This window comes from Apteryx mantelli, chromosome 2 (assembly GCF_036417845.1).
Source record: "Apteryx mantelli isolate bAptMan1 chromosome 2, bAptMan1.hap1, whole genome shotgun sequence".
NCBI classification, from domain to species: domain Eukaryota; kingdom Metazoa; phylum Chordata; class Aves; order Apterygiformes; family Apterygidae; genus Apteryx; species Apteryx mantelli.
Genome location: NC_089979.1, coordinates 134,019,423 through 134,034,676, shown reverse-complemented (window position 1 = coordinate 134,034,676; position 15,254 = coordinate 134,019,423). Strand labels below are relative to the sequence as shown.

At 42.9% G+C, this 15,254-nt stretch overlaps 1 protein-coding gene across 1 annotated transcript in view; it reads right to left on the bottom strand.

Moving 5' to 3' along the window:
- RAPGEF5 (Rap guanine nucleotide exchange factor 5) overlaps positions 1 to 14,837 on the bottom strand; it is a 169,626-nt gene extending 154,789 nt beyond the window's left edge. Inside the window, exon 1 of the mRNA XM_067291608.1 lies at positions 14,637 to 14,837. Coding sequence (XP_067147709.1) covers positions 14,637 to 14,837 — 201 coding nt within the window. The remainder of the gene's footprint in view (positions 1 to 14,636) is intronic.
- Positions 14,838 to 15,254: the final 417 nt, after the last annotated feature.

Sequence of the window (15,254 nt, the reverse complement as noted above, 5' to 3'; positions counted from 1 at the left end):
CACCTGGAGCCACTGGTTAAGCTCCTCTGCTAGGGCAGAGTGACAGCAAATTGCCAGATTTGCGGTAAGAGACCTTCACTTTGAGAGGCATGATCTTCAAGAATTGGTTTATTCTCACCCTGTGTCAATTGCTGACTGCTCCATCCTTTCCCACACCAGCCCTTTAGAGATGACTTCAAACCAATGGTTATTTCAGTGGCACCAGCACCACGAACCACACAGGCTTCCCTAACTTCACCTCAGCCCACAGTACAACAGGGTAGCATATCTATTCAGTCATCTCTCAAGTGCCAAATATGACTGCAGCAAAACAGAGTTTCAGCACCTTCTTGGTATGTAGATATACACACAGAGACTTCTTATGTGGAGACAAGGAATAAAGAGAACAGGAATGGAATATAAAGATGGATGAAATTGGGAAATGTCTGGTTAACTTTAGAGTGCAGATGTGACCATCATCATCCTGTGTGTACCTAATGAGGACACTTTCCTCCAGTCCTACTATCACATAAGAGACAAGTTGAAGACCTGTGCTATGTTCCTTGACTTGGACTTGCCTTACTGAATCCTGTACATTTTGCTAGCCCAGGCCTAAAAAACGTAGCACAGCACATGCAGGACACCACAAAAGCAAAGCGGAGTCCAGGAAACGTACTCAGTTTACCAACATCTTTCAAAAGCAAAGCTTGCAAAAGGACTAACAAAAGTTTTTTTCATCTGTAATCTCTTTGCTTTCTTTTCTCTACACAACACCACAGTATCTGCAATTTTAGGCACTGGACACACCAGCACAAGTTAATCGCAGAGGACCTCTGGGACAGCATTTATGATAAAAGACCCTTCATCCTGGAATTCATGTCCCTGCTCCGTCCACTGGGATCTCATGAAAAGATCAGATGGGTTTATGAACAGCAAAGAAATGGGAATGGGAATGCTCTGGGGTTTGGAAGATTACATGGGAGGTTTGTTTGCATGCTTTTATCACAGCTCATGCTTGTTGACATTTTTAACTTCTCCGTTTGTGCCAAGAGATAACAATGACTAATCCGGGAGGGAAAAAGTCACAGTGTAAAGAAACAAGCATACACATATGGGAATTGGAGTCTGCTCAGGCTGAACAGAAGATGACTCAGACCCGCAGTACTGAGCTTTGTTTCTAAAAGTCAGATAACACCCTGAACTGCTAAAGCAATGGATAAACATTCATCTGTTTTCTTGCTTAACTCAAAGTAAGCATAAATTCTTTTTAAAAATCTCAATTAAAAAACAATCTTCCTATTTTGGAAGTTTCACAAAATTTATGTTTAGTCCTTCAGTGACATGAGAGCAATTTTCAACTCAGGCTTATAAAGAAAAACTATTATTGTCTCTGAACAACTTCTTTACAAGTATTTTTATTTACAGAATGGGAAAATGTAATGATTCCTTATCCACTACTATCATCCTGCCATAGTTTTTCCCATAATGTGTTTTGATATTAATAACCAACTGAAGTAGGTCCTTTTCTACAGCCACAATAAACAGATTCATAAAGTGCTGTTTTGTGAAACAACAGGCATGAATAATTCTCAATGTTTGCATTATTTTAATAAGAACACAATCTGTATTTAATAGCAGTATTCCTCTATTAACTACACTTTGTGCTTAAATGCAGCACTCCACTACAGGGACATTTTGTGTCTTTGATTTCAATGAAGAGCTTTGCAAGATTATAGAACAGTTGTCTGTAGTCTGACACAAACACTTCAATATATCCATTTTTAGAAAGCATTTGGTAAGTGATTTATCTGCTAGAGTTTTGTTCCAAGTAGCAGTTCTGCCTTAAAGTGGCCTGAGCAGAATAAGAAGAAAAAAGAACAAAACACTCTTTCCCCTCCTTCTCCTCCTTTTTTGATTTGTTAGATAGCTAAACCTTAATAAGCATAATCTCTGTTCCTTCACTGCACTTTGTAAGGAAACACTGATAGTAGCAGAGCCAAAAGATACTTCTGCAGAGCCCTGCTCTGTGATTATTTGACCAAGTCATTGGTTACTAATCTGTGTAGAGCCTTCCAAATAGCTGTGCACCCATTTAATAGTAGTTTCACCATTCATGAATATTCTCATATTTCTTATAAGAACAATAAAGCTTTTGACACAGTACAATATAACATGGTCAAGACTGACATGGTGTTAGCTATTTTTCTCCTATGCTCAGAGACCATCTATACAGCGATACTCAACAGGTTTACTCCAACTTCAACAGAAATAGTACAGATTCACCCTAACACACTGATTTCCTCTAAAGAAGCTAGAGAAGTCTTTGGTTGAGAGACAAAATATTGTAATTGATCAAACAATAGCTAAATGATGAGGGACAAGAACAGGATTAAACAGCCTGTTTTCTTCATGACAAGGAAAATAGGCAGATGCCTCAATGTTACAACCTGGGCTCAATGTTGTTTAATAAAACATATTTGTGATGTGAATATCAAGATAAGCAAGTTTTGTCTATATTTTGGTTAGTCACAATCTAAAGTCTATAAGCAACCCCCAAGGGACCTAGTCCAGCTAAGTGAATAGACCACTCAAGTTAAATAATGTTCATTAACATCAAATGCAAAGTAATGCCCACTGGAAGGAAAAAAAATGCTGACACCTTATACAATTTTAAATTAACTGTATCAACTAAAGAAAGCAAAATGCATGACCGTGAGGACATTTCAGTGAAGGACTAATCTGTGCCACCAGGAATTCTAAGAAGATAGTGAATTGTTAGGATGAAAAGCATGCATGATGGAGACAGGGAGGAAATTGCATGATTTATATAAATCAGTGGTGCAGTCTCACCTGGAATATTACATTCAGCACAAGCCATCAAAAGTTCAAAGGGATATTGCAGAACCAGACAGGGTTCAGAACAGGGTAACAAAGATGTTTACAGATTCACCTAGAGAGACTGAGACTGCTTGCTTTAAAAAGTAGCTGTAAAAGAGAATGCATAAAAAATAGCTGTACAGAAGGGAGAAATTAGAAGTTCCCTGCCTAATAACTTAGGAAGCTTTTTCAGTGACAGCAGACTAGTCCCTGAAATTAAAGGTGGGAAATTCAAAACTGATCAAAAAGAAATGCTCTAATTAACCACAGAAGAAAACAAAACATAATTTCCCTTCCAAGATGAGCTTGAAGACAAAACACTAGCCAGATTCATTAAAAGGTTGAATTTGTATATGAATCACATCAACAGCTATAACTACAATGATTAATGGTAACAATCCCCAAGTGTCAGCATATAAGGCATCTCCAGGTATTCAAATCCAGGAAAAGAGGACATGCAATGCAGACCATACTACATTTGCTCTAAGACTCTCTTGAGAGCACAAGAAACTTTATATTTGTGGCTAAAACCATTAGCTGTTAAATTAACCTTAAAATTTAAAAACACAGGACTAGAAGAACCATCATTTTGACCCACTACAACATGTTCTATATCTACACTAGCGTCCTTCAAAATACCTACAATTTTTTAATAAAACTTTTACCAGTATAATGTAAATATTTATTGCCACACTGAATTGCAAATAAATAACTCAAAAGTGGGACCTTTTAAGCAAGACCTTCAAACAAAATCTCAGTTTATGCATACACTGTAAGAACGGAGAAGAGACATTGCAATGGAAAATACAAGAAACAGCACTGCTGCTATTCAGCTTGGTGAGCCACCAGCTTTAATGCATGCCCTGCCAACCTAAGGGACCTATTGATTTGCAGACATTCATTCAAGTGCAGTGAAAGCCATAATTAGATAAATAGCTTTGGTAAAACCAATCTGAAACTCATTTGTTTTGGGACTGTCTGCTTAATGAGATAAAACAAGAAATTAAATGTCTGCCGAATGTTCCTCTTCTAGCCTTCAACACAATAATAAAAATATAAATAAAGAGGTGTTAATTTAACTACCATTATTATTTTTGCATTTTGTGTATTTTGTTCTGCAACTGATGTCAAAGACAATTACCAAGAGAATATTTATGAATGATTCTGCTCTAACAGGCAGACAAGTTCTATCCATCTCCTTCATACATGTGGATACTGAGGTATAAACAGAACAGATCACTTGCTCAAAATGATAATGATCTCTCAGGAAGTTCAAACAAGCTTCCATAATTTTACCTTAAGTATCAGCCCATCAATTATTCCCTTTTTCAAATGATTTTTTTTTTTAGCTTTGTCTGTTCTCTTTGATGCACTCTGCACTCAGGCTTTTTAATCATTTGTAAGCACTCTTCCCGCCAAGCCAACACAGGACAGCTGTAAGATGGCATGGAGGCTGGAAGTGCCAAAGTTCAAATTTTGGGCATGACTATGCCATTCTTTCTGAACAGAAGTCAAATTCCAGTTAAGTTTTCAAAACTGTTTATAATAATTAAATCTAGTAGGATTATTTACATTTTGTTTCTTAAGCACATTTTTCCACACAGCAGCAAGGAAGCCTTGTTGAAGCACTACTTTAAAGAATTCCTGTGGTGACTATAGTTAGCACAGTACAGCGCTAGCCTGGACAGATGTTACACAGTATATCATTCTTAAGCCAAAACATACTCAAGCCTGCGATACACTGTGTCCTCACCTTTCTTCTTTGGCAGCTAACTACTAGACTGTTTTTGTTCATTTAGGACTTGCATCTCCCATGAGCCTGGCCTTCCTGAAGAGCCACTACCAGTCTCCGCTCGCCCTGTAGCACAGATTCAGCAATAGACTGGCCCCCCACACACCCCAGACTGGCTTGAGCTGCCATGTGGCTTCAGGCAGTGCAGGAATGACATATCACAGCAAAGTGCTGGATTGTCCACAAGCTGGATCCAGAGCAGATCTAATGGATTCACTTAGCTCGTTCCTTCAGCCATTCAGTAAACGAACAAACACTCTGTGACTTTCAGAGCTAATCATGCATGTTCACTGTTTTCTCCCCTTCTTTCCGTATTTAAAAAAATGAATTTATGCATTGCTAAAGTGCATTCACCTATGGGATGAAATGGAGCAGCTGCTTAACAGTATGCAGTAGCAGTCTATGACAGTAAATGATTACCATATCCATCTGAAATTACAAAGAGTTTTAGGATCACTGAGTCTAGCTATCTAAGCCAGAACTTGGCCAGAAAACCACAATTAAATGCTTATCATCTTAAAAAGCAAACAAAAAGCATATGTCACCACCATCACCCCCCCAAAAAAGGACCTTGCGAATTTGTGATGCTCACAGTGGTCTGGGCCTCAATTTTCTATTTTTCATCCAACATGCAATACTTCCTCTGGGTCACTGCTTCTCAACGCTGACCTGCAGACCGCAGACCATCTTTTGCATCACAAAGGGCGTGTTCAACATATGTTTCTTCAGCTGGCAGTATCAACATAAACAAGCAACTTGGTGTTACTTGTTCCCCAGTCCCAGAGATTACGCTGTCGAGACACCCACAAAGACACTGCGATGGGCCAGCAGCGAAAGAAGCTACCACCGAAGCACACACCTTCAACACATTCACCCCATAACTAAGCAACAAGACCACTGAACCATTTCTTCCCTACTTCTCCAAGTCAGGTAGCACGTGTGCATCTCAGTCATGTGAGGACTTTGGTCAGAGGTTCAGAAGCAAGGAGAGACAGGCAGCCTCCTTTTACCTAAGCAAGCCCCAGAGCACTCCCAAAACAGGACCCCTCTCCCTTCTTCCCCAAACTCCTGGTGTCACATCACCTTCCTAGCACCAACTTGCTTAAGTAATACAGTCCAGGGACAAACTTCTTCTGAAAAGTAATTAGAAGGTGAAGTAGAAAGTCCAAGATTTCACGGAAGGTTGAGGGTCTTTGAGTAGTTTGGCAGAGCCACAACAAAAAAGGCAAACTAGAAAGCATCCAGCATTTTAAGTGAACAGGTTAACTCAGCTCTAAAACGGAAGGCAAAAATTGTTATTGATGCTATGAATACAATTCTACTGGTATTTATACAGACTGAAGTTTTTGTCTGGCAATCAGCAGAATATCTTATTTTTGCACTATAAAAAAGTATAGTGACTTTTAATCAGTTAGCTTTCTAAGTCCTCTCCAAAAATATCTTGTGTAAAAGGAATTAATCAGAGTAAAAAGGAATTAATCAGAATAAAAAGTACACTATAGGACTTAAATATTAATAACTGACTCTAGCTTAATCCAACAGCCACAGGTAGATCATTTTACAAGGTCAGGCTAACCCAAGTCAAACCATAAATTAACTGAGATAAAAGACATCATGACAATTATGAATAGCTACTGCCTTTTACACCTGGAAGTTAAAAAGAAAATACTCAGATCCTGCTTCCATGGCTTTTAACTTTAGAGCCCCACTGCCTTCATTTTTATCCTTAAACTTTTGCCAAAAGCACAGATATGATGAAAAATGTTTAAATCAAAAGGTTTCATGTGGATAAAGTATATACAACAGATCCCAAAGGCCAAAGTAAAATATTCCACTGAAAACGATCCATGCATACAGACCCGAAGAGATCTGCAAGGCAGCCTGACTTGGGAGAAAGAGACACAGCACAGAGGGATCACAGAACAACAGGGCACTCTCATATTACCCAGGGTAAAAAGGTGTCCAGTTTTTAACTTCTGTACTATAGCTCCATATTGAGCCCCAACCAACACTAAGGCTCTTACGCTGAACACCATTATGAACCCGTAATAAAAGGGAGCTCGAATCCTAGAGAGACTACTGTGGAAACCAATGCACCACATCTGTTTACTTGGTAACCGGACACAGATTTCCTACAGAAACACAGAGTGACCTGTTGAGGGTCTTTGAGCAGTTTGGCAGAGCCACGCTGAAAGCCTATGCACTGAGTCCCAACCTTTCATACAGTGGCTGTTACTCCTACCCCAGCCTGATGAAAAATCAGAAATCTGAGATGGACAGAGTAGATCAGATACAACTGCACAAGCAATAGCAATTTCTGTCTATTTATTAGGCCTACTGGTGCAATAACTCTATAGCGGTGAATATTCCACCTCTTGATAACCATCTTTAATCCTAATTCTCTCAAAGAAGCTTGTAACGAGCAAATCAGAAAAGGAAAACTAAACCCTCTTAAAGATATGGAATCTTAAATATAAGGCCTGTAGTTTCCATAAAGAACAGGCAACTTCCTTCCCAGTATGTGAAATATTACTTTAATTGTTATAGGCCAAATGCAAGGATAAAACATCTTGTTTTATTACAACTGCTTTCCATGAGTCAGTTTAAAAAGACAGCATATTCTGCTTTCCTTTTTTTCTCCCTTTAAAAAGCTATTGCTTCCTATTTTCAGCATTTTCATTAGCATAAACATGCACAGGTTGTTTTGCAATTTCCTCAAAGGTACAGAATGGAATTCAAATCACTAGGGTTATACAAACAACAATGGTTGGATACAAACCTTATCGTAGTTTGTCATAATAGTACAGTACAGCACTTGTTCATTCATCCTAGCATCTGGGAAATCTAGTGTGCATTAACCAATAACACCGGTTTGCAAGCAAGCAAATTAAAGTACACAATTCCACAAAGTGAATTTTGTTTACTTCTTCTAAAGTATGTAACTAACAGGATACAATTAGCTCACACTAAAATCAAGCCTTCCTCTTATCAAGATGCAACACCTGCAGAAATTTTGCAAATACTTTCCTTTTAATTTCAATGGAGCTGATCTTGTTTTATATATACATTTCCCAGACAGATTTCCAGGTGACACACTGCAGCATCACCTCTGAGAACCTGTAGGCTATGTCTATTCAAAACAGAAGCAAAATCAAAACCGAAAGCAATGATATCCTTGTTCAATCAGAACTACAAAAACGTGCAGGACAAGAAGATATTTTCTTTCAGAGCCACTAACTGAAGATGTTATTACCAACACAAGAAAAGCAACACTTGAAGACCGAACGTGGGCTAAATTTATTCAAGATATTTTCAGCTCGAGTTTGATCTGTAGTGCAGGAAAGGGATTAAAGACAAGACCGTGTTTTATACCAGCAAATTGTGGATCAAAACACCAACTTCCCAGGATACGCTCTGGGCAGAATAGAGACAGGAAACTCAGAAGCTCAGACCCTGCCCCCTGACTTTGAGCAAGGTGGGGCATTTTTCTGTCTCATGGGGTTGGTGTCAATTTTATGCATCTTCCATGAGCTAAAGCCACATGATGGCATCTCTTCCCCAGGTGTTGGCACTGCACCTGGGCCCACACAGGCATGCTAGAAAGCAGCTGAGGTGTCAGGCTAGGCACTGCTAGCCTAAGACCACAGGCAGTGGGCATCATCCTGGCAACCTGAACCCATCCCCAGCCTCAAGGAGAAAAATTTTTGCAACCTGCTTTGCATCCTGTCAGAGGTTACTCAGTAGGGTAGAGAGGTAGATTGCCTTGGATTTCATTCAGCGATAGTTATTCATCAAACCCAGCATAATTTCTCCGAAGTCATAAGAGATGGGCTAATTAAGAAGTATTCTCAATTTAGTAGTTCACTGAACACTGACTGTGAAACAAATTATTATGTAAATAAACAAAAAAGACACTGAAATTCCCTGTCAGCTACTGTGGTCACTGTCGCTAAGCTATTTTATTCATTACTCAACATTTCATGTGTCACCAGTCACGGACCTGACAAGTTAAAGGATACTGTGAAAGACAATTATCTTAATCAAACACATTTGGAAGGATTATATAATAAGCCTGATTACAATGGGAAAAATTTAAAACTACTTACCAAGACTATTTTTAGTCACATAATAACTGCCAAGATGATCAGTGTATTAAGTTACTGAGTAGAAGCTCTGTGGCAGGCTTTAAAGCAAAATGTCACCAATATCAATCAGCCTGTTTCCATAACGGCACTGACAGTAAAACTTTCAATCCACTGAAACAGTCCAGTATTTTGTGCACAGATTTCAGTTAGTATAGTGGCCACAGACCAGAAGACCACATCTTTTTAATGAAGGAAAATCTACAATGATGAAGTGTCTATAGCATGCGTAAGCATAGATACCAGACCAATTGTTCTCCTCATTTCTTTTCTCTTCTTCTCATTAGCAACAATGGTCAAACAAGCATAATGTGCCAATGAAATGAGTTGATGACATAAAAACAGAGGCATTGGCAAAACAAAGGTAAACAGAATGACATATGGGAAAATTAGATGACTTTGAGAACTGCAATATTAGGAAAAGGATGTAGTTCAATAGCATGAAATACAAGGTCATTGCACTTAGGCACTAACAAGATGAGGAAGTGCAAAGAATAGGGACTGCTAAAAATGTCAGCCATTGCGGGGAGGTAACTGAGAATAAAACAAACCTGCACGCCTAGGTCAATCAAAAGGTAACTATGAACCACCAACATAATGTAGCCATAGAAAGAAATGGAAATTCTGAGAATTTTCAGCAGAGGTGAAGAATTTCTAAAGTCCTGGCAAAACCTCATCTGCAATACTACAGTTTCCCTAGTCGCAGGAATCGCATGAATTCATTGAAGGAAAGTAACTTGAAAAATGTAAGCAACTGAAAGCCTTGTATGAGAGGTGAATAAAAGTTTACCAAAATGTAGGCTAAGAGGGGTTAGGCTGAGAGGGCTTTCTTTAACTGAAACAAATTGCATATAATTTTTTTTCCCTGCCAAAGAAGAATTTTCTTCAACAGCATGAGAGCTACCAATGCCAAAATTAGTTATCTCTAATACTGTCCAACCCTCCTACTATTTTCAGCTCAGGGACTTTCTGTGCCTCATGTGGATTCTGTATGTTCAATACATTTCTCTTCCATGAACTTCTCCAGTCTCCCCCTGAACTCATGTAAACTTTTAGCACCTATAATTCTCACCTAACTCCTTTGATTTAGGTTTACTCCTTGGTTTGGCTTATTCCTTTGGTGCATGTTTTTCAACCTGCAACCCCGCAATCAGAAAGAAGTTTACATTCTGACACCCACACACGGCAAAGTCGTCACCCAAAATACAACCAAGGTTCCTTCAGTGTGAAGAGAGTCTGAGTGCACTTGTCTGGCTGAAGACCTCTAGAAACAGCAGAAGAACCCCTGGGGGATCTGAGAAAACAAAATCTTTGTGGTATCTCTTTGACTTCGAGCAAGTCAAAAGGCATGGTTTATGGCGAAGATTTGTATAGGCCAGCAGGGTATTTCACAATATCAGAGCAACGGGGTTTGACACCACGATGTACAAAAGGCACGGCAGCTACATTGCTGTCTCACGAACAGCAGCATCCAGGCTCACACAAAGCTCGTATGTAAATGTGAACCTAGACAGTAGAAGAGGTGATTAAAAATGTGTGTGTGTGTGTGAGAGAGAGAGAGAGAGAGAAAAAGGTAGTTCCTCCTCTGACTCCCAAGTGCTGCTTTTGCCCTTTTAGGAGGAATTCAGGAACATGAGCAAAATTAGCTCCATTAGAGAAAAGGATTATCCGCATGGCGGAGTGACTGCTGTACTGACATGTCGGCAGGACCTTGGTGCTTCCAGGGGCAGGGACTTTGCTGTTGTACAAAGCACAAAACTGAATCATATTTTTTCTTTAATAAGTAACAAAAAAGGAGGAGAGGAAGACGTCTTTGGCAAACAAAAGGAAGGAGAGCAAAGGCAGTTTATAACTTAAATATTCATGCTCATTACATGTACTTTTAGCACATACCTCAAAGAGGCAAACTTTTTTTTGAGAAAGCACAGACACGGTAGAGGGGAACGGTTGCACCAGGCACAGGGAGCCAACAAAACAGATCCCTTCTCTGCCTCTGCACAAGCTCTGGTAGGTTGTAAGTTGCTTATTAGCCCCTTCAAGGGACCAACTTGAACCCCTAAAAAAAGGAATAAAACCGCCACAGCAAAAGACTGGATCATTTTCTGCATCAGAAAAGAAGCAGCACCAAGCAGAGGAAGAGGAGTGAAACCCACCCCTTCTCAGCAGGAGCGTGCTGCTCCCAGAGCAGCTGTGACACTGCAGCCTAACGGCCCGGGTGGTCTCAAACACCTGTGACGGACCTGCCCTAAGACCCACATTAGGAAACTCCACCATCAGGGACGATGCCAACATCCGGTTCAAAGTTCAGGAGCTTTAAAAAGAAAAATTAGGCTTCCTTAGTGAGGGAATTAGAGGTTAGTTTTATCTAAATGACTGAACAGTAGAACATATTGGTATTTAACAACAGGTAAATGGTTCTGGGTCCACAGATGGGTTATTGCAGTTTTTCTGCAAGGCTTTTTTCCACCTCTAAGTTCTTCAAGTGTATTAAAATCAGATGTATCCTGACAGAGAAGGCCAAATATGCCCACTTGTAGTCCAGTTTCTACATTCACTAAACTGAGATGAAAACGCACATTTTGTTTCACCACTTAGTTTTATTCTACATTCTTCAATTATTCCCATCTCTGGTCACAAATTCTCAAACATTCTAGTGCCAAGGGCCAAGAATGACTGGCAGGCCCAAACAGATTTAAAAAATTTATTCCACTCCATGCTGCTTTGAAAAATTTATTCCATTCTTTGTACACTACCCTCTCTCACACAACGCTTTTCTCCCCCACCATAGAAAATATTCTAACAGCATGCAGTGAAGCGTATCTTTAAAATAATTATAGCACCCTTAACACTTCCATTATATTTTATTATTCATAGTCTTCAAGCATGCATGCATGCATGCATATTATCCCTATTTTATAGATGAGGAAGCAAATTGCAGGCAGTCCCTCAGCAAGTCAGCATCAGAGGCAGCCCCCCCTGTTCAGGGGTCATAATATTTTTCTAGGAAGTTAAACAAACCAGAATTTCAGCTGGTCAGCATTTACTTGAAAACAGCTCACCTATGTGAGCAACTTTCTTGATGAATCCAGCTGGACAAATAACAGACTCAGCTTGGTGTTTGAACAAACAAAAAAGCACAAAGAAAAAGTCACTGGAGACTAAGATCACTAAATTTAAAAAGGAAGGGAGGGATTTCATAAACAAACAAAAGAACCTGCAAAAATTAACTTTGGATTAACCTGCAGTACTCTCTTGAGGTGAAAATAAGATTTTTTTTTCATATTTGTGCTACTCAACCTTTTGTCCAAGCTTAAATTGGAAAGTATAAAATAATTGATGAATTATGTTATTCTAACATATCCCTTCCACTTCCCAAATATTGGCCACATCGGGGTTGAAATTTTTCTCAAATTAAACAGAAATATGTGGGAAGTGTCATCCTCTTAAAATTCTGTTTCTAAGGGGAAAAGGCACGTGCACAGGGTGGATGGGAATCAACAAGGGGCACTGCTGACAGAGCCAGACTGTTCCCTGGAGAATAACACATGGAAGAAACTCTCCACACACCACATGGGCTCATTTTGTTTCAAAAGGGAAAAAGTATCATTATCTCACAGTCCCCTTCCCCAGAGCCTTCCTGAGCCAGAGAGTCCTGTGGAGACACAGCTAGACAGCATCTGGCCACTGGCCAGGGAGGTTCTGCTGGAGCTGTGCAGCATCTCCACGCAGCATTCACCACAGACCCGAGAGCTGCCGCATCCATTTGGGACAAACCAACTTCCCCATCCTCTCTCCAGCCTTCTTTCTACCAGGATGGACAGCTGAAGAAAATCTTTGCAAGGTGAATCACAGGGTACTGCAAGGCAAAGGCACAGATGACACCACCGCTAAATCTGTCACCTCCTCCTTGCTGGTCCATAACACTGCACATGGGCAACAACACGCAGAACCTGACATGGGACAGCACAAAGCGAGATGGACCAAGGCCTCAGCAAGTGCACCTGAGGAACTGCACTCCCCAAGATCCACCCAGGCTTCTCACCAGAGTGTTAACTCATCCACTCCAAATACTGACAGAGCAAATGTTCATGCTGCCCACCCTCTCAAATACTTACAAGTAGCAGTGAAGATTAACCATGATAATAAACCTAAACTTCCTCCACATGGCATCTCCCTGAAGTGTCATGGATTGGTTGTGCCTAATACAGTATCTTAGGCATGCCTACAGATGAAAACAGTTCTCAACAGCTATTCTGCACTAGTTCTTACCTTCTCACTAGACACTTTTATAGAACTTCTTTTGTAGAATGCTTTAGAAGTGGAATGAATTAACCTCAAAAAATATTCCAAAAAGGTCTTATCTTCACTGGAAGATCTCTCTCATAAACATTGTTAGGACAGAATCAGACTTGACTATTTAAAATTAACTGAAACCCCTTAGCTTCAATTTTCTAAATGAAGTCAAGCAAATCAAGTTCAGACCACTTTTGTATTCATATAGACACTCGTGAAGTGGATTAAAATGTGTACCAACAAGAATATAAAAAATTTTTACGTTTCTCCCTATAGACAGGTCTTTATCCTGAGGGTAAAACTCATATGAAGTAAGAAACTTATTCTAGAATAGGATTCTGCATCAAGAAATTATTCAGAAATAGCAATTCTGCTTTAAAATTATATACTACCTTCATTCTATTTAAGTTCCTTGCATATATATATATTTTTACAATAAAACATTCATACAGGAAGTTTTGTTTTAAATTCACACCCTAGCACATTTCACAGTAACTTCCCCATGCATACGAAGCACTTATTTACACAGGTAAACTACTGCAAAGTTGCTTCGGGTACAAACATACATCATGCTGACTACTCCATGCTAACTCCCTACACAGGCGTTTATTTATCAGCGCACCAAAACCACAAGGCAGCTTACTTTATGCCCTTCATCGATAAACCCAATCCCGTCATTTCAACGACTCTCATGGTGGTTTTCAGCCCAGATTTAGACCGCAAGTGAGTTTTGCCTCGGTTTTATCGACATCCCACCCCCATCGCGCAGCCACAAGTGGGAGATTTCACTGTCCTCCCCATCAACAGCTGTGGTTTCCAGCTGCTGAGGGTCACGCAGTGCTTAGCTGAGGCCCTGCTTCCTCCCGCGCAGGCCGGGGTAGTGCCGCACCTGTGAGCCTTTCCAAAAATGAGTCAACTTGAGTGAGATGTCCCTAGGCAATTGCACACTGCCCATCTGCCCCCACGGCCTCCCACGGCTGGACACACCTGCGAGCGGGGCGCAGAGCTCAGCGGGAAAGACAGCTTAGCCGCAGAGATGCCAAGGCACGCGGAGGTTCGCCACTTTAACACACTTTTGTGCGTTCGAGAGCACTTCAGCAGTAACCATGCGCCGGGCGAGAGCACCTACTGCCCCACGCAGGTCCCACCACATTAAAAGCAAAACGCGGAACGATGAAGCCAGGCGAAGAAGGCGGCTACGGCTGGGCGAGTGGCGCGCGCTGGGGTCTTGGCGGGGGGTTTCATGCTTAACTCGGCGGCGGAGCCGGCGCACGGCCTGCGGGCACCTGCGGCGGGGCCGCCCGCGGGCCCGGGGGCCGCCGCGCCCCCTCCCGCGGCCCGGCGCGGCCCGGCCTCCCTCCCTCCGTGCCTGCCCGCCGCCCCCGCGGAGCGCCGCCGCCGCGGCCCGCGCCGCCCTGCCCTCCCTTCCCTTCCCTTCCCTTCCCCGCGGGGGCAGCGCTGCGGGCGCCGCCCGGGCGCCGCCGGGCCGCGGCGGAGGCGGAGGCGGAGGCGGCGGCGGGGAGCGCGGGCGCGGCGCGGCGCGGGTCACTCACCCGGCCGGCGGCGGCGGCGGCGGTCTTCCTCCGCAGCGTCAGCCCGCTCCGCAGCAGCGCCGGCAGCTCCCGCAGCTTCTGCCGCAGCTGCACCGGCGGCGGCGGCGGCGGCGGGTCGTGGGCTCCGCCGCCGGGGCTCCAGCTCCGCGCCGGCTCCGCGCCCTCGCACGGCGGCGGCATCTTCAGGGAGCCCAGAGCCATGCCGCATCCCCGCCGGCTCCCGCACGCACAGGCACCCGCCCGCTCTGCCTGCTGGCTTCCCCCCGCGCCGCTCCAGCCCCTCTCCCACCCCCCCCCCCACGCACACGCTCGCACACCTTGCGCTCGCTACGCGGAGCGCGGCCCCGGCCCCGGCGGACAGGAAGGGCCCCGGCAGCGGCAGGCGCAGGAAGCCCCCGGCCTCCAGCTCCGCCGCTCCCGCCCGCCCTCCCGCGGCCGGCGCCCCCGCCCCGCTCCGCGTCGCAGCGCGGGCGGCGATCAAGGGCAGGTAGCGAGGAGGGTGGAGGAGGCGCGGGCGGGAAGAGGCAGAAAGTCCTGTTAACTCCTTTGCGCTCAGCTTCTGCCCGTCCCGGGGCCGTGTCCCGCCTGGCCTCCCGCACCCGGATCCCCGTGGGCAGG